Source organism: Ambystoma mexicanum, chromosome 10 (assembly GCF_040938575.1).
Source record: "Ambystoma mexicanum isolate Mex_15411 chromosome 10, UKY_AmexF1_1, whole genome shotgun sequence".
Taxonomy (NCBI): Eukaryota; Metazoa; Chordata; class Amphibia; order Caudata; family Ambystomatidae; genus Ambystoma; species Ambystoma mexicanum.
The window spans coordinates 1,312,665,172-1,312,688,930 of NC_090932.1; the positions used below are offsets into that span (position 1 = coordinate 1,312,665,172).

Genomic DNA, 23,759 nt, shown 5'->3' on the forward strand with positions numbered 1-23,759 from the left:
GGATGAAAAGAGGTACAGATGGAAACAAGGTAGTGAATCCCTTCCCCACTTACGCTGCTCTGCACTAACCCTGTACCCTTCTCATACCACTTGGTGTTCAGCATCGTAGTGTGAGGCTAGTCCTTTTGTGTAGGGTGTGGCCTTTGATTCCTGTTTCCCAGGACAGCTACTGCTGAGGAGCTGTCTTGATGAAGAGAGGTGTTACCTGACCTCATTAGAGAGAGGCAGCCTCCAGTGGCTGCCGCCCTGTATGGTGCAGCAAGAGAGCTACTCTGGGCAGAATACACATAGCCTGTTCATGGCTGGGCTGGACTCAAAGGGCTGACATTAATTTGATACCAATTCGATGTGGCTTTAATAATTCTGAGAGATTCTAGCCACCATTCCTTCAACTCTGGCATGGCTTATTTTCTAATATTGCTACTGCCACCTGGATAGTCTCTCGTTAATATGGTGTTTGGGAACAGAGGTGCATATATGAAATGCAGACCTTGCGCTGAAATGACTTGGATGTCACTGCAACTATACAGAGGGCACTGGTGACTTCTGAACCTGCTCTGTGCCACTCCAAAGCAGGCAATGCAGAAAGGGATAGTGCTTCAGCAGGCCGCAGGCACACAGTATGCTGTTGTCATGGAGTTTGTTGAAGGCGGGCTGGTTCGCAAGCCACCCTTTCTGGGATAGATTTACCCACATACTTTCATTATTCAAATCAAAAAGCCAGGGCTTGTACACGATTGCCAGATGTCAATCCTCCCCAGGCACACACCCCCTGGGGACAGAAGGATGGATTCAGCTGTGCAGGTGAGGTAAGGAGGTTCACAGAAGACTAACCACATGGTTGTTAACAGCAAGTTAACACAACAGGAAAGGCAAGTGATGCTCCTTTTGAGGACAAGGCTAAAAGACACAGAGGTCCTTCAATGAAGGACAGCTGTGGAGCCCTTTCAGGATTTATCATGTTGGAGCAGGCCCTCTAAGCACGTTTACAGATAGAGTCCAAGGCCTTTCGTTTCAGAACCCTAAACCCACCGAGAACTGTAAAAGTCCATTTCTTACCTGAATTCTGACCTTTTTGCATTTTGTTGCTTCGTTCCGGTTTCAGAACGGTACCGGCTGCGAAACAGCAACTCTGCACCTTACTTTAGCTTTAACAATTGGCCTTTCCTCTTGTTAAGAACTTTCTCCAGTGAATCTTCTGTCTTCCACACCAGAACAATCACTGAAGAGCTGGAGACCAGCGCTTTCACCTGTAGACTTTGACTTTCCTACCTTTCAAAGCTCAGGCAGCCAGAAGTTTGGGACCTCTGGAGCGTACTTGTCTCGAGCACCAAACTACATGGTTGAACCCAGTTGTGTATTTGGCATGGGGGTACTGTAGCATCAGAACCACATCACTCTAAGCCAGTTAAAAGCTAGTCTATCTCTCCCTTTGAGAAACTGACATCCATTTGAGTGAATACAGATAGTATGAGCTCAAAGCACTAATGACTGTCACTGAGTTTACTTTTCTGTAACCTACACAGCATTATTTACCTTCAGAGAAGATCAAGTGCTCTTTTTAGAACATCTTTGTGGAAAATCCCTTTTTGAATGTTATATGTGTTTTATTGTATCTTATCCACTCCATTGTTCTGCTAAGAATAGCCCTAGATTGCTTCGCTATCTCTACCTCTACGCCCATTTTTTTCCCATCCCCTCAAAACAGGGAGGAAATAAACCAGCCAAACACATTAGAAACCTGTGTTTAATTATTTTTGAGTATTCCTAATTTGGTCTGGCCCGACTTTTGTTTACATATTCACTTATCGAGTGAATGACCTGATTCTGGTATAATCCAGGGTGCACACCGAGGGATTGAGCTATTTACTTTCTCAATAATACAATGGGATGTAAAAGGGGCTCCGGAGGGCTAGGCTTTCAAGGCTGGAATACAGGCTTTCCTTTAGTGGGTGTTACGAGAGTTATCTGAAGTGACCAGTATATGACGCACAGTTGATAACTGGTGATATCAGTTCACTGGGATTCACATACGTAACCAGGAATGCCTTAAAATACAAAGAACAGAATTGTATTTCTGAGATCAGGCTAATGAGTGATTTGGCCACATAAGTCTGATTTCTTTTTTTAAAATGATTTTTGTAAAAAAAAATGTTTTAATGTAATTTAGGCTAAGCAGCAAGTTTGCTTAAAGATGTGAAAGCCTGTATAAGAAGTGCTTAATGCACTAGAGGTTAAGACAAGGTGTGTAGGGACTTTAACTCCTTGCGCTTATTGTACCTTAAGAATTGCCACTTTTTCCTAATGCAGGAACGCTGGTCGTGATCTTCAACCTGAAGTTGATGGACACTGGGGAGCCAGAGCTGGATTTTAGCTCCGATCCCAGGGACATTCAAATGGCAGAAACCCCACCAGAGGGAACGTAAGTGTATTAAAGAGATGTGGCCAAGAGAATGGCTTGATGGGCTGATATTCTAGAACACTTTTTATTTTTTAGGAAACCAGAGCGGCGGTCTTTTCGTGCATATGCAGCTGTACTCTACATTGACCCCAGAATGAGGATCTTTATTCATGGACACAAAGTGCAAACCAAGCGTCTCTCCTGCTGCCTTTATAAGCCGAGGTAAGACTCATACATTCCTTCATAATGAAAAAGGTTTACATCGCCCCAGAGCAGTATAATTTATTCTCTCTAGGCATCTTTTTTAAGAATCAGGTTTTTGGGATTGGATACTTCACCACTTGCACAAAGCCTACATGGAACCCTCTGTATTACCAGCTTTTTTTTTTTAAACTTTTATTTATTCAGCTTGGTAACACAGGTACAGGTGAGCAGCAATAAAGCATACAAAATCAACGCAGTTCAACCGCTACAATACACATAAACCATGTAAACGGAGCAGCTAAAGGAGAAGCAAAAAGCATCAGCATATGTACATGGGGGGACACATGGGAATTCGGAACATAAGCAAATGGAACAAGAAAAGAAAGAAAAACGGATCAGGGATCGCAGAGGGATGAGCTAGGCGAGGGGGCTGGGGACATTGGACCTGAGTCGGAGTCAGTGGGAGACATGAATGAGCGAAACTTCAGCCAGATATCTCTAGGTCTGGAGTGGGCGGGCTGTTGTATCGCCCAGGATTCTTCTGTGTCGGATGCCCACGTCACTGCCCTGAGCCACTGTGCATGGGTAGGGGTGGTAGGCCTAAGCCAGCAGAGCAGAATTGTGCGGACAGCAAGTAACATGCAGAGGCCCGCGAGCTTCCTAGAGTCTCTGTGAAGCTCGGGGAAGTCATGAAACAGGCATTTCATTGGACATAAAGGAATGGGGGATTCAAGGATAGATGACATAGTGGAGCATACCGAGGACCAGAATTGTGCAAGTTGGGGACACGACCATACCATGTGGATATAGTCGGCGTCATCGGAACCGCACCGAGGGCACTTAGGGGAAGAGTCGCCCGAAATGCGGTGTAACCTGGTCGGGGTGTAGTGATACCTGTGAAGCACCTTAAATTGGATTAATTTGAATCGGGAGTTGGAGGAGACACCCTGGGTACGTGAACACATATGGGCCCAGCGCTCATCGGTAACCTCAAGGCCGAGATCGGACTCCCAGGAGCAGCGTAGTTTCGAAAAGCAGGGGGGCGATCTGGTTTGAAGCAGTGTGTATACTCTTGAGATTTTGCCCCTTAAGGGGGTGGGTGAGGTAAGTTCGGTGATTGCAGGTTCATCGGGAGGCAGAGCTGGGAAGCATGTGTATTTGTGCTTAAGCACTCTGCGGAGGGACGAGTATTGGAGCCAAACAGAGGGTCTCCCCCTAAGGGGTGCCGGGAGGTCAGGCCACTCAATGAAATTACCCTGCTCGAATATGTCGCGCAACAGTTCATAACCCGCATCGGCCCAAGAGCGAACTACAGAGGGTGGAACTCGTGGGACTTCCGGAAGGAAATTCCAAATTGGGAGGTTACCGTGGAAGGGATGGGTGGTGCCCAGTATCTGCCAGGATTTGGATAATGCCAGGATGGATGGATGTGCATGCCACTGGATCCAATGAGTGTAGCGTTGTTGGCATAGGCGTGATCACAAGGGACCGAATGTCACGGTCACTGACTGATAGCTTCTCCAGCCTGACATGGGGAGGAGGGTCCAGGGTGTTAAACCAGTGTGCGGTATGCTGTAGCTGCGCCGCCAGCCAGTACCTAAGGAAGTCCGGAGCTCCGAAGCCACCCGCATCCATGGGGGCAGAGAGGGTCTTGAGTTTAAGGCGGACTGCGCCGGAATGCCAGAGGAAGGTGTTTAGAGAGCGTGTCGGCGCCTGAAAGAAGTCTGTTCCCGGCCACAGCGGAACATTGTCAAATCTATATAGTAGTTGGGGGAGTACCACCATCTTCAAAACCCCTATCCTGCCCGCCAATGAGATCGGGAGTTTGTTCCAACCCTGTATTTTAATTGCAAGATTAACAAGGTATGCCTGATAGTTTTCCTCCAGGATCTGTTCGGAGTGCCTGGAAACCACTACGCCTAAGTAGGTGAATTTAGATTGGGCCCAAGCGAATCCCTTGGTATCGGGAGGTGGGAGTGTACTGGGAGTAAGCGGGAAGAGGGTTGATTTGGAGCAGTTCACCGTGAGACCGGAGATACGTCCAAATAGGGCAATATCTTCCAATATTGGGGCCAGGTTAACTTCGGGGGAGCGAATATAGAGGAGAGCATCGTCGGCATATAGAGAGACTATATCCGACGAGCCGGCTGTACGCAATCCCCTGTGGGAATGGTTCTGACGCAGCATATCGGCAAACGGCTCCATTGCCACCGCGAAGATTAGGGGCGAGAAGGGGCAACCCTGTCTAGTGCCCTTGGCAATGCGGAAAAGGGGGGAACAACGGCCCTTGGTACGGACCCTGGACACGGGATTGGAGTACAGTAGCTTGATCCAGGAGACGAAGGTAGGACCAAATTTGCATTTGTCGAGTACCCGCCAAAGATAACTCCATGAGACCGAATCAAAGGCCTTCTGCATGTCAAGAGTCGCGGCCACTGCGTGTACACCTGGGCTTACTCTACTAATTATATTGAAAAGGCGTCTCCGATTTAGAGAGGTAGAGCGGCTCGGGATGAATCCCGACTGGTCCGGGTGAATGATATGTGGCATGAAGGGGATGAGGCGTAGAGCGAGTGATTTAGCATAAATCTTGACATCACAGTTGATCAATGAGAGCGGCCGGTAGGAGCCACATTGAGTGGGGGGTTTGTTAGGTTTTAGCAGGACTGTGATGGTGGCCTCGCGGAGTGAGGGGGGGAACTGACCTGCCTCCACAGACTCGTCCCAGAGTGCTGTCAGGCGAGGGAGTAGGAGTGACTTGAAGTGTTTGTAAAACTCGATTGGTAAACCGTCTGAGCCCGGGGATTTGCCCGAGGATAGGGAGTCGATGGCCTCCGAGAACTCCTCAGGAGTGAGTGGGCTCTCGAGGGACCTGATGGTCTCGGGGGAGAGGGTCGAGAGAGGGAGCTTATCAAGGTAAGCATCTATTTCGGCTATAGTGGCGTTGTCTGAGTGTGCATATAAGGACCGATAGAAGGAAAGGAATTCGGCATTGACATCCCCAGGGAGGGTGGCCAGGGATCCGTCAGGTCTCTCAATCCCGGGAATAGATGGGGCACCAAACTCACGTCGGAGGAGTCTGGCTAGGAGGCGGCCAGGACGCTCGCCCTCACCATATTTCCTCGCCCGGCTGGGGTTGTCGAGAAACTTCAGCTCGCGGTCGGCGAGCGAGCGAAAGGTGTCCAATTCCTTGCCAATTAACGCCAGTGTTTCCGGGGTTGGGTCTAGAGCGTACTAGGCCTCAAGCCCAGATAATGTGGCCTCGCTTCCAGCGATTTCCCTGCGAATCATTTTGAGGATACCATTTTCCTTGGCAAGGGCAATGCCTCTGATGTAGACCTTAAAGGATTCCCATAGGGTGGCCTGAGAAGACACGGTGTTAGTATTGATCTCGAAGAATTCCTCGATTGCCGATCCCAATTCCGAGCTGAAGACCGGGTTGAGGAGGGAAAGTGGTTTCATTCTCCAGTGTCTGGTCTGGTCACGGTCCAGACCCCAACATAGGGTGACAGTCACCGGGGAGTGGTCCGATAGAGTCCTAGGCAGGATAGCCATGCCAGACACGGTCCTCAACTGCTCGTCAGACAGTAGCCATCTATCAATCCGGGAAAAAGAGTCGTGAACAGAGGAATAAAAGGAGTATGAGCGGGAATTGGGGTAGAGGAACCTCCATGCATCAAATAGGGCTAAGCGAGGAAGGGAGGAGAGTGTGGTGTATGCAGCTCTGGAAAGTTGACGGGGTCTGGCGCCAGACCTATCAAGATCCACGTCGAATATCGTGTTGAAGTCGCCTCCCCAGAGAATCGGTATCAGGGGGAAGCCATTCAGGAGAGTTATGAGATGTATGTAAAAGTCGGGGTCGTCGATGTTAGGACCGTATATATTTAACAGAATAACTTCCCTATTCTGTAGGGTGCCATGGAGAAGCACGTACCTGCCCAGGGGGTCAATTATCGTAGCAGTAGGGATATATCTAAGGCTCCTATGAATAAGAGTCATGACCCCCGCGGCTCTGGGTAGAATAGGAGGTGAAGTACCTTTGTGGGCCCCATGTTTTGGCAAATTTGTCACAATACTCTGCGCATGCATGTGTCTCCTGAAGGAACAGAATTTTAGTCCCATGCCGTTCAGCCTGGAGTTGCAATAACCTAATTTTCTTGTAGTTACCTAGCCCTCGTATGTTCCAGCTCATAAATGTCGGAGCTTCCTCACCCAACCCTCCTGCGGTAGTCATTGAGGAAAACAGGTGGATGGAAATGTGCCCCCCATGGTCGGCGTCCAGTGCAGGTGGGTCTGTATCGCCGCCGGGACCGTGATGCTTCGATCTCAACCTTCTCTGTGAACACCAATCTTTTTTCAACATAAAACCCCATTCCCCCCTCCCCCATCCACATCCCTCCCCCAAACAGAGGGATGAGAACCCTATAACCCAACGTCCAGAACCAGAACAGTGGCATCAACGCCTGGGGGGCCTGTGAGGTGGCCTGGCGGTGATGCTCCGAACCATGTGGCAATATATTAGGATAACCAAAATGCCCAGTACTGATCTCAGTTCCCATCTATGGGGGTCCCACGGAGGGAGGGGCAGGCATAGGAACCCAATGACAAAGCAATTTAATGGGGTTAACCCGGTTACGTAACGTTAGGAGAATGAGCAGGAAGCAATAACAGAAATGAGAAAAAGATCAATAGAGATCGCAATAGTGTCTTGTATAGGTGCGAACAGGTGGTCTCGTGGGGACCACATTAGGTAGTACGGGATACCAGAAGAACAAGTGAGTAATGAGGCGGGATATAAGGATACCCGCAGCGCAAATGTCTTAAACTGTGGTGGATCAGTAGTAGCGCCTGCTGCAGGGGCCTTTCAGCCGGGGAAGCGTTCATCTATGAACTTGGAGGCCTCCTCGGGTAGCGTGAGGAAGTAGACGCGATTTGCATGTTCGATGCGCAGCTTAGCGGGGTATAGCATGGAATATTTCACCTGGAGATCGCGTAGTCTTCTCTTCACTGCCAGGAAAGTCTTGCGTTCCCGCTGAACGGCCACCGAGAAGTCCGGATATAGGTGAATCCTGGCCGCGCCCAAGAGAAGGTCTCCCTTGGCCCTCGCCGCCCTAAAGAGGGCATCACGGTCCCGAAAGTTCAGCACCCTAGCTATGATTGGGCGCGGGGGTGCGCCAGGTTTGGGTTTCGTCGTGAGTGATCGGTGGGCTCTCTCGATCGCGAACTGCGGGGAGAGTTTTGGGGAGTCAAGGAGCTGTATTAACATACCCTCCACATAGTCTTCCATAGGTACCTGTATACCGTCCTCTGGCACCCCGATGATGCGAAGGTTGTTGCGCCTCGAGCGAGACTCGAGGTCCTCGTTCTTCTTCTCCACCTCGGTGACACGGGTGGATAATATGGAGACCTCCGCCCGGAGGGATCCCAGACCGTCTTCGGCGGAGCTCACACGCTCCTCAATCTCGGTCACACGGCCATCAGTTCTCTCCATATGCGCTTTAATGGAGGATATCGTACCGTTCATGTCATCCAGTTTGCTATGAATCGCGGTGAAGCCCTCACGGATAAACTCCATCTTCTGGGAATCGGACGGTTCCGGCACTGGAGAGGGGGAAGAGTCCTGTGTAGATGTCTCCGCTCCAGGGCCCGTCGAGGCTTTAGCGAAGATATTGATGGAGGATTGTTTCTTGCCAGTGCGTGTCAACATGTCGCCGTAGGGGGAGATAAGATGAAGCCCCGGAGACCAAACAGGAGAGTGGATATGGTGGCCTGAGTCGGCTCCAGAGTCGCGCAGGCAGTGACTGAGCAGAGACCGAGCGGAGGAGGTATGGCGTCTCCGACAGAGGCACGCCGGGGGAATCAAGTCAGGAGCGAGTTAACCAGGCAAGGGCCCGGGAAGTTCTCAGGAAACTCCGCTGGGGGCCCGGGCCCCGGGGACCATAAGCAGCCGGAGAGATGTGAGGAGCCGATGTCGCAGATGTTGAGGTGGTATAGGGGAACAACCCCAACTGCCGGGAGGGACGGTTGTCTCTGTGACCGTGACGGAGGTGGACAGGCTGACTGCTGGCTCCAGGTGGCCGTGACGGAGGTGACTCAGACTTGGGTCGTCCTGCTTTGGGAGGGTCCTCAGGATATTCCTGGAGCTCGGGTCCGGCTTAAAGACGATCCATTAGATTCTGGGTTTCGTGACCCCTGACACTCGGTTCCAGCAGCAGCAAAGAAATACAGCCAGCAAGCAGAGGGGCTGCAGCAAAGTTCATCTTGGGGTCAGTTGGTCTCACCAACCAAAGGGAAGACTTCCGTTCCGGGCTGCTCTAGTTGATACTGGAGCTTTAGTACTACAGCAGGGCTTCACCAGGTAGTTCAACTGTCCTGGAGCGTACAACAAGCTTCTGTTTCAGTATCTTTAGTCGGATATTAAATCCAGTGGTCGACTCTGCCTTCTGTTCAAGAGACCTCGCTTTTTATGCATTTTTCTCCCATTCATGCTCAGTCTAGCTGTCATTCATACAGCAGGGTGGCTGTCCGGCAAGGACAGCCAGCAGCCAATCAGCACTGGGTGTATTTGGGTAACCAAGGAGACTAAGGGTAGGGAGTTTTGGGTACCACCCTCGATTCCTGTCCTGCCAGATACACTGGAGCCAGAGGCGGCTTTCACCACTGAGGCCTGCCAAAGGCAAAATGAACAAAAGGGTTAAACCTGGTTTGGCGCGCAGGGTAAAATCCAAGAAAGACCTCACAAGCAAGAAATAGCGAAAAAAGAAGACCGGAGCCATTTTGACAAGATGGGCACCCATGGGTGCACTACAGCTGGGGATTCAGCCTGCGGTAGAAACACACAATGGTAGGAAAAGTAAACCACTGCCACCAGCCATTAAATGTAGTGAGGGTAACATAAATAAATGTTACATGAGTAAGTAGGAAAAGGGGCTACTAAGTAACCCCCAGTACCTCCACATACGATGGGGAGTGATGGGCCTGCACAGGAAAACAGTTAAGTAGTCAATTTGACTTTACTACTCTTGGGAACAATAGTTTACCCAAGAGAAGGTATTTAAACCTTGTGAGAAATCAAAAGGACTTCTCTATGACACTGCACTGATGGTGCTGTGTGTAGCAATACAAAAGGTAGATGCCTAATGGAGTTTGTCAGACTCCAAAACCAAAAGAAACACGGAGACCAAATCAGATCAAAAATACATGAGGGAGTGAGAAAAAGGTCTCACTCACTCCAGGATAAAAAATTGAAAGTCCAGCAAAAGAGCCAGGGGTCTCTAAGATTGAAGGGAATTGGCAAAGAAATGAGAATTCTCCCTAACAGATATAAATGTATGGGTGTTCCCAATTGGGTCTTGCTTCCCCTGACTTGCTGTTAGCCTGTCCAGAATAAGTCTGCCTTAGGTTATACCTACCACTAAGTCGCTGAAGGCTCCTTTTGAAAAGTGTATAGGTTTTACTTGCCTTGTGGTAACTGTGTGGTAACTGTGCGCCATCCTAAAACCGGTTAGAGTTATTGCTTGTCTTAATCTAAGTTGAACTGATCTGAAAAGTAAACTGTAATAGTATATTACAACATTAAGTTCCACCTGCCTGGAATAGCTGTGTTCCATTCCTGAAAAGTGTCCCCTTTGATCTGTCTTGAGCCATCGAAAAATAGTGTAATACATTCTTACTGATCTTAGACTCTGTTCCACTGAGCAGAAAAGTAAATGCAATTGTATATTACACCCCAAGGTCTTGAATCATTATGTTTTTACTATCTCCAGCATGGGGTCTGGCATGGATTCACATGCTCATGAATATTCCCTGTCGTCGGGCTGGGAATCCTCGGTAAAGAAAAAATCAGTTTGTTTAGATTCTGAGCTGTCTTTCTAGTAATAACCAATCCCTGGTCTCTGGGTCATACTGCCTGCAGCCAATGACTGCCCTCTACCTAAGCCCCTCCTCTGGAAGCCATCTTCAGATTTTTACCGCACGTTCAAGTGTTGGTAGTCTTTGTGCTTTGCTCTCGAGCTTTTACTGTGTATTGCGTTTTTTTCAAAGAGTTTGCTCTTATTTTTTCGGTCAAATCAAGCCTCAAGCTCCAACGATTTCATCTTCCAATTAACGGGGACCCGTTTTGGAAATCTCTACGCCCCTCAAGGGCGAAATTTTGTCGAATTTCACTTCTTGGAGGATTCCGGAAGATCTTTGAGGCCTACTCCGCGTGGACATGGCCGAACACAAAGGATACTCGACGCCCGGTGGATCCAAGCTGTTCAGGATCTGCCCAGGATGTGGACTACAGAATGTCTTCAAGGAGGATGAGCATTCCTGGTGCCTCTACTGCCTGCACTCCGACAAGTCGCACTTGGAGAAGGACTGTGCTTTCTTCAAGGATATATCCATCGTACCATGAAGGACCGTCGCAAACGGCTCGCTGACTGGCTTGAGACGAAGAGCCCAGTGGCAGGTGAGCCTAAGTAGAAGTCTGAGCGGTCTTCTAAGACTTTTGAGGGTGCCCTGGCGACGGGGGCTCAACAGAAGGCAAAGAACAGCGAGTCCGCTGGCTAGACGAAAAGGAAGTCGGAAAACCCGGGTAAGCTTAGTGAGAAGCCCCGGTTGACCCGATGGAGAAAGCCAAGGGGGAGCGAGGCGGTGACCCCCCCCTCCCCCCATGGTGAAGGCCTCAGACACGCCGAAGGTCATGAAGGCCCAGATTCACCCAGCCAAGGCCTAGATTGAGGTAGTGTCAGCGTCTCTGGCGAGGCCCGCGGAGGTGGCCCCAGTGATGACAACCTCCAGGCCTAGAGTTTCCTTGCCATCCCGGAGGGAATAGTCTTTCCAGCCAATCGAAAAGACCCCCGTGAAGCCCCAGGCTGAGAAGGAGGGGGGGGGGGCGTGATAGACCTAGTGGACTCAAATACCCGTTGCGCGGACAAGCTGTCGGTCCTCAAGCCAGTCCTTGACATGAAGTTCGTCATGGGAAGGATCCCGACGAGGTGGACTTTGAGAGCGACGGTGGAGCCGACGAAGAACGGCAGGCTGACGAGGAACCGCAGCCAATGCCACCGCCGACGGACAGGTCGGAGGACATCTTGCTAGCACTGTACAACCTGTGCACAGAGATAAGGACAAGGTTGCCTTTACCTCCGGCGGACGATCCAGCGGCGCCTGAACCATCAGGGAGTCCGCCAGCCAAGCAGAGGAGAGTCCATCCGCCCCCACCCTTCCATCCTTCACCTCATCCCCTCCACCGAGGGATGAGACAGAGACTGGGACGGACGACGACAGAACAGATCTCCGGTCGCCCCCTCCCCAGGCTTACCCTCCTGACAAAATTGGCTCGTTTCACACCATGATCGCCAGGGCCTCAGAGCTTTTCCAGCTATGCCACAAAGAGCAGAAAAAGGAGGGATTCCTTTATCAACAACGAGAGGCCAAGAGGAAGACCGTACTCAGTCCCTCCCTTGGACGACATCTGGGACGAAGGATTGCCCCTTCTCAAGAACCCGTCCACGGCCCCTGCTAAGAGACCGGTACAAGAAGAAGTACCGGGTCCCAGACTCCACACATGTGCCTCAGGGTGCAACCGTCCCTGGACTCCGTGGTCTCCGCGGCAGCCAAGAAGAAATGGGCAGGGGCGACTGCATCGACTTCACTTCCCCGCTGGACAGCGAGGGGAAGAAGCTGGACGCCATGGGACATCGGGTTATCTCGTCGGCAGCAACGACCATTAAGAGGGGCCAACACTCTTGCTATCGTGGCCCGCTACGATAGGGAGCTGTGGTTTAAAATCACCCACTTCCTGGACTTCCTTCCAGATGGCAAGAGGGCGGAAGCCCTTGAAATCTTGCAAGAGGGCGAGGTGGCTTCGGACCATGCCATCACGGTAGCCACGGACATCGCCGATACCGGCTTTCACCAGATGGGCAACAGCGTTTGCCTTCAACGGCGTGGTTGGCTCAGGGCCACCGACTTCCGTCCGGACGTACAGACCAGGGTACTGGACATGCCTTTCGACAGGAACAACCTGTTCGCCAAGGCAGTGGACTAGTCACTGCAGGCCATCAAGGCAGACACTGAGACGGCCCGTGCCTTGGGCACGCTCCATCAGCGACGGCCATCCTTTTGGACCTCTGGAGGCAAGTCTCAAGGTGCCTCCAAAGCATTCAGTGGCAGCTCTTCGTCGTACCGTCAGGTGGCCCGTTCTTTGTTGCAGAAAGCCTGCAGAGGCTGCAGCAAGGCCGGTGGACATCATCGTCGTTGCCAAGGGGCCCAAGGTGGTAAGGCCTCGGCGAAGTGGGACTGAACCGGCCGTGATGTCAGGCCCCCACCTGAGCACCCCGGTGGGAGGCCGGCTGGCGAACTTAGTCGGCGTGTGGAAATCCATCTCCACCGACCATTGGGTGCTGGATGCCCTGGCCCACGGACGTACTCTGGAGTTCCAAATGAAGTTTCCCCGTTTTCCACCCAAGGAAAGAAAACCACATTCCACAGCTACTTCTGGAGGTACGAGCGATGCTGGAAAAGGGCGCGATGGAGCTTGTCCCGAAGAGGCTCCGGGGCTCCGGTGTACTCGCGGTACTTCCTCGTCCGAAAAGACCGGCGGCTGGCAGTCCATCTTAGACCTCCGCCGCCTCAAGAAATGCATAAAATCCCAGAAATTCCGGATGGTCACGCTTCAGCACGTGCTGGGACAGCTGAAAGAAGGGGACTTCCCGTCGTCACTGGAGACCTAGAGGATGCATACTTCCACATCCCCATACACAAGGGACATTGAAAGTTTCTGCGCTTCATGGTCCAAGGGCAGCACTATCAGTTCAAGGCACTGTCCTTCGGTTTTAAGTCCGCACCAAGGGTCTTCACCAAGTACCTGGCACCGGTGGCTGCTCCTGCAGGGGATCCATGTCTACTCCTATTTGGACGATTGGCTCATCCGAGCGAAGTCAAGGGAACTCGCCGTCTATCACACAGCGAGGACCGTCTGCCTGCTCACTTAACTGGGGTTCTCGATAAACTATGCAAAGTCCTGCTTGGTGCCATCGCAGGACGCTCTGTTCCTGGGAGCCAGGCTCAACACAGTGGCGCGGCTGGCTTCACCGTCTGAGAGGATAAACGCCATTCTGGGCAAGGTACAACGGCTGTTGACCATGGAAGTTGCCAGGGTGAGGTCCATCGAGTCCTTGCTCGGCATGATGTCGCCATGCATCTACCTCGTTCGGCTGTGCAGGTTGTGGATGCGGCCGCTACAGGAGTTTCCCGACGCCCGTTGGATACAAGTGGTGGGAAGCTTCGAAGACCAGATCGGCCTCAACAAGACTTTCCGTCGAGCGATCCGGTGGTGGGGCACCCGCGCGCGTCTCGCGGCGGCCATGGACTTCCAGACCCCAGCGCATCGGGAGACAGTGACGACGGATGCCTCGCTGGAGGGATGGAGCGCGCACACCGGAGATCTCCACGCAAGAGGCCTTTGGCTCCCGGAGGAGAGATTGCTACACATCAACGTCCTGGAGCTCCGGGCCATGTTCTGGGCCCTCAGGTCCTTCCTTCCATCCCTTAAGGGCAAGGTGGTATGGGTCTTCACTGACAACACCACCACAATGTTCTACATCCGGGAGCACCAGATCCCCGGCTCTCTCCAAGGAAGCGCAGGATCTGTGGCACTGGGCCATCTCCCAAGGGATGTTCCTGGTACCTTTTCACCTGGCAGGAGTGAAGAACACTGTCGCTGACTCGCTCAGCAGGGAGTTGCGCTCCTGCCACAAATGGGAGCTTCGGCAAGATCAAGTGGATCTCCTATTCTGGCGATGGGGCAATCCCCAGATCGATCTGTCCGCGACGGCGACGAACACCAAGTGCCAGAGGTTCGCCAGCAGGTTTCCCCAGCCGGGGGGATGCATTCTCCTTCCCCTGGGACGGCATGTTCCTCTATGCATTCCCACCATCGCCGTTGCTTCTGCGACTCATCGGTCAACTCAGATGGTCCCAGTGCAGGATGATCCTCAGCGCACCGGCGTGGCCGAGGCAGATATGCTACCCGGACCTTCTGGACATCTCAGCGTCCCCTCTAGTCAACCTTCCGGCGGATCTGGCTCTTCTCACCAGGGAAGGGGGCGCGATCCTGCACCACGACCCAGGATCGCTGAACCTGCAGGTCTGGCTCCTGCAGCACTAGAGTTCGGAGGCTACGATATCCCGGCGTACTGCAAGGAGTTACTTGCCAAGGCCAGGGCTTCCTCGACTCTTAAGTGCTATGAACATAAATGGAAGAGGTTCTCTGTCTGGTGCCGTGCACAGAAGATCAACCCTCTATGGATTACGCCCCCTCAAGTGCTGCCTTACTTGCTGTCGCTGGCCAAGGCGGGGCTGGCGCATGCCTCCATCAAAATTCACCTGGTGGGTATCTCCCGCTACACCAGAACTCTGGGGCGGTCGTCGCTGTGGTCTCACTGCCTGGTGAAGGAGTTCATGAAAGGACTGTGCCGCTCGTTCCCACCGGTTAAGGCCCCGGCGTGGGAGCTCAACGTGGTGCTGACCAGGCTCATGGGTCCGCCGTTTGAGCCTTTGCATTCGGCGCCGCTGAAATTCCTATCGTGGAAGACGGCGTTTCTTGTGGCCATCACTTACGCACGATGAGTGGGAGAGATCCAGGCCCTCTCCTGTAAGCCTCAGTACCTGACTTTCAACCAGACGAGGGTAGTGTCGAGGACGCACCCCTCCTTCATGCCCAAGGTGCCGTCGGACTTCCATCTCAACGAGCCCTTGGTTTTGCCTGTTTTCTTCCCGTCGCCTTTGTCGCCAGCTGAGAGGACTTTGCACTCGCTGTGGCTAGAGTTTTCAGAAGACATCACAGCTGTTGGTGAACTTTGGCCCTGTGAACCAAGGGAAGGCCCTCTCCAAGGCTTCCATTTCCAGATGGCTCTCCGGCTGCATCATGCACTGTCACTGGTTGGCGAACTGACCTTTGCCCGGCCGTCCGAGAGCCCATTCGACCAGAGCAATTGCTGCTACTACGGCGTTCCTGTCTGGTGTGCCCCTGCTGGACATCTGCAGGGCAGCTACGTGGAGGTCGATGCACACCTTCACGAAATTCTACTGCGTCGACCGGGATTCCAGGGAGGAGTCCAGAGTCGGCCAAGCAGTGCTGGGCAACCTGTTCCCTTCAAGGTGAGTCTGGTGAGGAGGTAAGAGATGCTTAACGTTGAGCCTTGCCACCTCCCGTGGTTGTGCATGTGTGTACTGCTATGTATTCTTGTATTCATGAGAATGTGAATCCATGTCAGACCCCATGCTGGAGAAGGAAGAAGTTACTTACCTGTAACTGTTGTTATCCAGCATGGGTCTGACATGGATTCGCATGCGAACGCTCCCTCCAAACCCTCTGCGGCTCTTCTCTTGGACCTACTGCCACTTTACGTGTTACCAAATCTGAAGATGGCTGCCAGAGGAGGGGCTTAGGTAGAGGGCAGTCATTGGCTGGGTGCAGTATGACCCAGAGACCAGTGATTGGTTATTAGTAGAAAGACAGTTCTGAAACTGATTTTTTCTTTACTGAGGATTCCCAGCCTGACAGGGAATATTCATGAGCATGTGAATCAATGCCCGACACATGCTGGAGAACAGTTACAGGTAAGTAACTTGTTACTTCCTAGAATAAGTGTTCCACTATTCAGAAAAGTACATTGTCCAGTTGGTTTACTACGCAATTCCTTGCTGAGCGACACGGTACAACTGATGGGGTTTACTACCCTGATATTACTGAAAGTAATCTAAAAGTAACTTGGTTTTGACTTCCCTACAACTACTTTTGGGTGTTCCAAATTAGGTTCTATGCTTTGATTTGTGTACTTTGAAGCATCGTGTTGTGTTTTTATGATTGTAGTCAAATATAATGTGATGGTACTAATTTTCCCCAAGATTGATCTGGCCCTACTTGTATTTAAATAAACCATTTAATTTGTATAATACATAGTGTTTCAGTGTTTATTTGGACAATTTCTATTACAATTGCTTTGCACTGATTCCAAAGCCCTCTCTCCCTCCTAAGATACGCCTGGCTGCGCTGGCTACTTTACCCTGAACTCGGGTGGTACATACTTATAAGTTGAGTTTTGTACTTTTCCTGTTGAATGGTTTTACTAAGCCCTTAGTTGGACTTCAGAAAAACTGGCCTAATGCTTCCAACTAAGAAATCCTCCATCTATATACAAATCACCAAGCGTCTGAATACTCGTCCTTCCCCAATCCCTTTCCAGTGCCTTATCTGTGGCAGACTCCACCTTATTTTGTATTTATTTTATTTATTGCATTTGGTTTTACGCCCAAACCCTGGGGTATCGCAGTGTATTTTTACAAGTATATTTAGCATCTTGGTAGTTGCATATAACATTTATAGGCATAACAGTCTCAAAGCTTACATAGAGATATTTTTGGTGGAATGGGTGAACAATGGTACAGCTTAGAGTTACAAGCATACTTACAGTGTTAGTAGTTGCAAGGTAAAAAAACAATGTGTGCATGCCTACAGTGGTTAGATCTTAGTGTGATAGGTGTGAGTGATAGTACATAGGATTAGGCTGGGCCAGTGGCCATCCTATGTCAATCTGTGTGCCAGTGGTAGGATCAGAATTTGTTAAAGAGCCATGTTTTAAGGAGTTTCTTGAATTTCTGATGCAATGGCTCATTGCTAATGTTAGCAGGGAGAGAGTTCCAGATCCTGGGGGCTGCTACAGGAAAACCTAAGCTACCTGTTCTTACGGTCTTGAAGTGGGGGATGCGTAGGTGCATATCAGCATTGGATCTGAGTGTTCTGTTTGTGGTTTTGCGAGTAAGACTGGCTGAGATAGATGGGGCATTAACTGGGATAGTTAATGCCCCCATCTATAGTTGTGTTTGTGTGTGAGGGTAAGCGTTTTATGAAGTATTCTGGCGTGTATGGGTAACCAGTGTACCTCTCTCCTGTGTTGTGAAATGTAGTCTCTTTTGTATGCCTAATGCTGCTCTCAGCGCTTTGTTCTGTATTAGTTGCATTTTATTTATATTTTGTTTTAGGTTCCTAGTAGGAGTATATTGGAGTAGTCCATTTTGGCCAAAATGAGAGCTCTCTCTGGCGAGAGTGACAGTTTTGCGGCGAGAGGAACGGTCTGCTCAGTGCAATAAGTTTGGCTGTGTATGTTGTTGATGAGGAAAGGGCACTGATGTGTTTGCACATGGTAAGGTTTGAGTCCAGGTAGACTCCTAAGGTTTTGACTTGGTTGGAGATGGTAATTGGGGTGCTGTCTATAACTATAGCTGTATATTGCGGGTGGAGTTTGCTTAGTCGGGCGGGAGAACCTACTATGAGGATCTCTTTTTCTCTGTTGAGACAGAGGCTGTTGGCCGCCATCCAATTCTGGATAATAGAGTACATTTTGTTAACGCTGATGGTGTCTTGTTCGAGATTCGCTGTGATTGGGATTAGTATTTGTGTATCATCTGCAAAGTTGGTGCATATTACTCCCATTGCGTCTAGTGCTGCAAAAGGGAGTTTTATGTAGGCATTCTAGAGCGTCTGGGAGAGGCAGGATCCTTGTGGAGCTGCCAGTGGGACTGTTATAGGATCTACTGCTACATCGCCTATAGCAACGCTGGATGTAGGGTCGCAGTGAAATGATTTTCATTCAAGCGGTTACTTCGTTTGAGAAGTGAGTTATTTGCTAGAGTTGGGCATAATTTATTGTGGTCTACTAAGTCAAATGCTGCAGACGGGTCAAGTAGAAGCAGGATGCATAGCTTCCCTGAGTCCCTGATGGTTTCCATCTGGTTTTTAAGATCCAGTAGGGCTGTCTCCGTGCTGTGTCTGGGGCGTAAGCCTGATTGTCTTTCCCCTAATAGCTGATTATTTTCGAGGTGGGATTGGACTTGGGTATAGGCAATTTTGTCTATGATTTTGAGGAAGGGGACTGTGGTGATGGGTCTGTAATTAGTGGGGATGGTGGGGTCTAAGGTGGGTTTTTTGAGGAGGGGGGTAACCCAAGCTTCTTTGATGTTAGCTGGGATGGTGTTGGCATTGAAAGGGGCATTGACAAAATCGGTGATGAGTGGTGGAATGGGGGCGCAGTCCTTAACTAGTTTGGCAGGAAAGCGGTCTCCTTTGCAATACGAGGGTTTGAGTGATGCTATAGTTTTTAGCACTAGGTCAGTGGTCCTTGTGGTAAAGTGGAATTCGGGTATATTTGTAGTTGTATCTGTTAGTGCTAAAGGGGTTGTCTCCATAATGGGTGCTAAGAGTTTTCTTTGCATCGCTATTTTATTTTGGAGAGTGATTATTTTGGCGGCTAGTGCGTCCTGGATGGCGGTACACCAGCCTTTGCTCACTTTTGCTATGCTAGGAGGGATCAGTGTTTTTAGCTCTCTGATGATGAACAGCTCTCTCACTATTTGAAGTAGTGTTGGTGATGCGTAAGTTGAGGGAATTTGCTTTCTGTGTAAATACTTCAAGTTTATAGGCTTTGGATATTAATTGAAGTTCTTTTTTGGACTCGCTGGTATTAGGTTTTTTTCTGGTAAGGTGTTCTAGTGCTCTTTTTTTTTCCTTCTAAGATCGATTTAGGTCATCATTGAACCATGAACTGCTGCGTTTGGGCTTGGGGAGTTTGGATCTCAGCAGGGCTATTTCCTCAATGGCTGAATTCTGGCAGGTATGGTAGTGCAGTGAGATGGTGTCGGGACTGGAGTCAGCTGGTGGTTGGGGTTCATGTAACTTGTTCAGAAAGAGGTTTAAGTTTTCTGGGGTGAGTTTCTGTGAGTTTCTCGCTAGAATGGGTGTGGGAGGGGGTATCGAAAATGTGTGGTCCTTAATTGTGGTAATGTTGAACCTGATGAGTAGATGGCCCGTCCAGTCATGCCCTTAGTCATGCCCCATATGGGAATGCCCCTAACATAGGGAACCAGAGTCTTAGCTCTCGTATTCAATCTAGTCCATGGGTCCTGTGTAGCTTGTATCGGGTTTGAGCTATGTGTGCTGCAATAAGAATTCCGACAAGTAATAGAATCGGCAGCAGGGAGCCCGCCCATATACACTCCAGCCCATGCATGTGGCATCTCAGGAAGGTCCGTGTTCCAGAAGACCGCATAGTGCATCTGCGCAACCAAATAGCATAGTTCAAAATCTGGTTCAGATACCCCGCCTCGTAGGGCCTAGCAAAGCACTCCCACCCCATACTAACCTGGCTTCCAGCCCGCACAAAGTAAGAGCACATGCCGACCAGTTCTGGAAAAAAAAGGCACGCCCAGGCCACATATATCATCTTAACGCCAGTCTTCTGGCCATAGAGATTGGGATATTGCCCCACCTGCGAAGTTTAGCTCTCGGCTCCCCTAAATAACTACCATAATTTAGGTTCGAAGGTCTCGGAGGCCGAGCGAGCTACCCTGATGCCTAAATATCGGAAATCGCTCAAAGCCTACCTAAGACCCAGTGTATCAGTTGTGCTCTGAATACTGTCCAATGGCGGCTCCATTTCTGACTTATTAGTGTTGAGAAGCAGGACCGAATACTTGCCAAAATCTTTTATTTCTGCATGCATTGGTACAAGCATGGTCGCAGAATATTTTATATACAACAAAATGGTGACCGCATATAGTGAGACTATAAATTGTTTCCCTGATCTGTCCAGGTAGATGAGTTTAAAGTGTATACAGTCGATCAGGGCGTCCCGAATGGACGAAAAACACTTGTGACTCAAAATTTCAATAAAATGCTTTACTCATACCGAGTTTTGGGTTATAGCATATTTAGTTGATCCTAATTGCACAGTACAAAACAAAACTTCTGATGTTTGTTAATCTGCTTAGAATCACATGCTGTGCATAGGTCCAACATCCAGTGGTCACTGCAGAGTATTGCATTTTGTTTTTCGTAGTCGAAAAGGGGACGTCGACAAGGCGTGTCTGTAACACTATCCCTATAGTGACGTGCGTTGTACCCATAATCCCTCACGCGTCGAGGTCCCTCAGATTGTTTTTTTCCGCCCAGCTTCTGGTCGCCTTACGCGGAGCTCCTAGAGAGACATTGCAAATACTTACTATCGGACCTTGGTCCTTAATTATACTTATTATATTGTTAAAGATCCCTCCCCTCGACGTTAGCTGTGAAGTTGTTTCTCCGCCGAGCAAGTTTTCGACGGAGGGGAAGAGACAGAGGAGATCCTTCGGCGCTGCCGAACACGTGGCCTGGCCTCACCGGCCAACATACAGTAGGGAGAGTGGGGGTTCGAACTTTTATCTTCGCTTTGAGAATGTCTTTCTTTTTCCCCTATCTTTCCCTTGGGGTTATCAACAGTTATTATTGCCTCCGCTATGGAGAGGACACCTTTTAAGTTCTGCCCACGCTGTAGGGGCAAATACACTTGGAAGGACAAACACAAGCTCTGTAATCGTTGCTTGCCCCTCGATCATAAGGAGGACAGCTGTGCGGCCTGTAAGCTCTTGAAACCAAGAACTCTTAAAGAACGCAAAGTTAAGAGGTGGGCGGACTACGCTATGTCGAAGTCAGTTTCCTCACCCGCCGCCGCTGTTACAGAAAGTGACGAGGAGGGTGATAACTCGACGTCTGTTACGGAAGTCATTAACCCCCAGAAGGAGCGCTCGAGCTCCTCGACGTCCGTCCCTGGCCCCGACGGGCTCGGCTCACGCCCTGCTCATGGGGATGAACACCCCGGCGACAGGGATGCACACAGACCCCATAGGCCTAAGCACACAACCCACGGCTCTTCTTCGTCGAAGACGAAGGATCCATCAGCGCCGAAGGGGACGCAGGGCACTCCGGCGTCTACCTCAGACCGTAAGGGTCTCAAGCCCCACCCGCAAACGCAGTCGCGACCAGCGATTGGGCTTTCATCAAACACGGGCGCTACCCCAAAATCATCCGACGTAACGCTCCATAGAGCGGCCGTCGAGGAACAACGCGTAACGCAGGCAACGTCGACACCAGAGTCCTCTACTGACAAACTCGTTGTCGAGAGCCTGGCGAGTATTGTTTCCGAAGACACACGTAAGCGGACGACGAAACAAACTTCGAATACCGCACAAAAAGCTATAGAAACGCCGAAAAAGCATAAGAGTAGCCAGGAACTGCCCCTTTCATCTAAGGGCACTTCGGAACTACCGGAGGGCTTTTCAGATGGCGACGGAAACCTTTCTTCGACGTTGTGGGAGCGTTCTAAGCGTTTTGAAGGTGAAAACACTGATTTCCCCCCTCTAGAATATTCAGCGGTCCCCCATGAGACCCTTGAAAGACTCCATTCTTGTATGGAGAAAATGGAAAGGTTTTTGGGAAACCAAAACCCACCCACACCCAAAAGACTAAGAGAATGGCCCCAGGATGACCCTAGGGTAAAAATTCCTAGGCTGTTTCCCCCTTCTACAGACGTATATGACCTCACGGAAGAGGAGCAATACCTCCAGGAAGATGAGTGTTTGGGTGGAGAGGAAGAACATGAGGAAGAGGGGTTTGAAGAAGATCCTTACACTAGTGCAGGAGCTTTCGAAGAAGATACAGCTACCTCACAGCCTTGGCAATCCCCATCAGTGCACTCAGACCCTGATGTCTTTCACCCTTCTCCTCCCAAGGATTCACCTATTGGAAACACCTCTCCCATAGATGACCAACCTTCACTTAATGCACTATTGCGCAAGGCAGCAGCGCATTTTGAAATAGACACAGGGGAGACTCTTCCTAACATAGACTTTGTAGAGAAAGTTATTAAAGAAAAAGCCCCTGTTAGTCAGTCTATTCCGCTCCTGGCTTCTATAAAGAGAAGAATAACTCCTTCCCTTTCCAATCCTGCCTTAGTCAGAGTGGTCAACCCTCGGATAGAAAAGCTCTTCAGCCCTTCGCCCTCTGACCCGTTGTACATCAGAGGCCATTCTATTCCGGACTCCCTCGTAGTTACTAATACAAGGAAAAGAGCAGGGGTACCACTATCCACTAGTGAGGCACCACCTGACAAAGAGGGCAAAAAGCTCTACGCACTTGGGAAGAGAATCACGACGTCCGCCGCCTTTTCAACTAGGATTGCAAATAACAATTCCCTACTAGCTAGCTACGCAGATGCACAGTGGAGCAAGCTGCGCAGCGAAGCAGAGGACGCACCAGAACCCCTGCGTTCACACCTGTTGGCTACAATCTCAGAGGGAACTCTTGTAAACCAGGGCATCGTAAAGAACTCCTTAGATGCCGCAGAGACGGCTGGCCGTTCCCTGGTTCAGGTAACGCTTCTCAAACGCCATGTCTGGCTGCGCAATTCGGGATTTAAGCCGGAAACCCAGGCTTCCCTGATAAATAAGCCCATAGAAGAAACACATCTGTTTGGGAAAGCAGTTGATGAGGCCCTAGAACATGCGAAGAAAGAGTTTGATACCATCAAAACTCTTGACCAAATTTCTAGGCCCCCTAACAGACGCGGCTATGGCAATACATGCTCCTTTCGTGGCCAACGCTAGCAGCAAAACCAACAGCAATTTTACTCTGCTACCAACTGGCCCTCTAACCAGGGTAACAACACCCAGCTCAGTCAAAGAGGCCAACGCCGTGGCAGGGGAAGAGGTCGCGGCTCCAGCCCCAAAGGTTCCACGCCCAATACCAACAAATGACCCGAAGATTCGGGTCCCCTCCCATGCATCACCGGTCGGGGGCCGGCTAACATCGTTCCTTTCAGCATGGGAGGGAATATCGTCAGACCGCTGGGTATTATCCACCATAGCCCACGGATACTGCATCGAATTCAACGGTTCCCCGAAGTACAGACCCCCACGGAACCGACGCATGACACCGGAACACCTCACCATTCTTCTACAAGAAGTACAAGAGCTACTGAAAAAAGAAGCTATAGAGGCTGTCCCCCTATCTCAGGTAACAGAAGGTATTTATTCAGTGTACTTCCTTGTACCCAAAAAGGACTTAACCATGTGCCCTGTATTAGATCTGCGCCCAGCGAACAAGTTTGTCAAACCCCAAAATTTTCGTATGGTGACCTTGCAGGAAGTAATCCCACTCTTATCACAGGGGGATTACATGACAACACTGGACATGAAAGATGCATACTTTCATATTTTAATGTTGCCAGCGCACAGAAAATACCTCAGGTTCAAGATAGAGAACAAACACTACCAGTTCAGAGTACTACCCTTC

The 23,759-nt window shown here is 50.3% G+C and overlaps 1 protein-coding gene across 2 annotated transcripts in view; it reads left to right on the forward strand.

Moving 5' to 3' along the window:
• Positions 1 to 23,759, forward strand: part of MORC2 (MORC family CW-type zinc finger 2) — a 959,542-nt gene that overhangs the window by 363,389 nt on the left and 572,394 nt on the right. For both annotated transcript variants that reach the window (XM_069619348.1, XM_069619349.1), the window contains exons 9-10: positions 2,311 to 2,422; positions 2,498 to 2,623. In XM_069619348.1, coding sequence (XP_069475449.1) covers positions 2,311 to 2,422; positions 2,498 to 2,623 — 238 coding nt within the window. The remainder of the gene's footprint in view (positions 1 to 2,310; positions 2,423 to 2,497; positions 2,624 to 23,759) is intronic.